Raw genomic sequence first — 225 nt, 5'->3', positions numbered from 1 at the left:
GGCCCGCGGGGCGCCGCCCCCGCAGTGTCCCGGCCTCTCCCCCGCACCCCTCCACTCACTTTTGGTAGCGGCGATCAGGTTTTTCCCATCCTTGAGCAACTCCTTGATAAACTTATTGGTCTTCTCCAGCTCGGCCTCGTGGGCTCTCACCCGCTCCCTGAACCAGGGGCTGTCCAGGTAGCAGTCGCTGAACTCCAGGGGCTGCAGCCCCATGGCTGCCGCCGC

The 225-nt window shown here is 65.8% G+C and overlaps 1 protein-coding gene across 1 annotated transcript in view; it reads right to left on the bottom strand.

The window, feature by feature from the left end:
* ARHGAP10 (Rho GTPase activating protein 10) overlaps positions 1-213 on the bottom strand; it is a 148651-nt gene extending 148438 nt beyond the window's left edge. Inside the window, exon 1 of the mRNA XM_010147235.1 lies at positions 60-213. Coding sequence (XP_010145537.1) covers positions 60-213 — 154 coding nt within the window. The remainder of the gene's footprint in view (positions 1-59) is intronic.
* Positions 214-225: the final 12 nt, after the last annotated feature.

This window comes from Eurypyga helias, unplaced genomic scaffold, assembly GCF_000690775.1.
Source record: "Eurypyga helias isolate BGI_N326 unplaced genomic scaffold, ASM69077v1 scaffold5990, whole genome shotgun sequence".
In the NCBI taxonomy this organism is placed as follows: domain Eukaryota; kingdom Metazoa; phylum Chordata; class Aves; order Eurypygiformes; family Eurypygidae; genus Eurypyga; species Eurypyga helias.
Note: the sequence above shows the minus strand (reverse complement) of the source record. Positions and strands in the feature narration are given on the sequence as shown.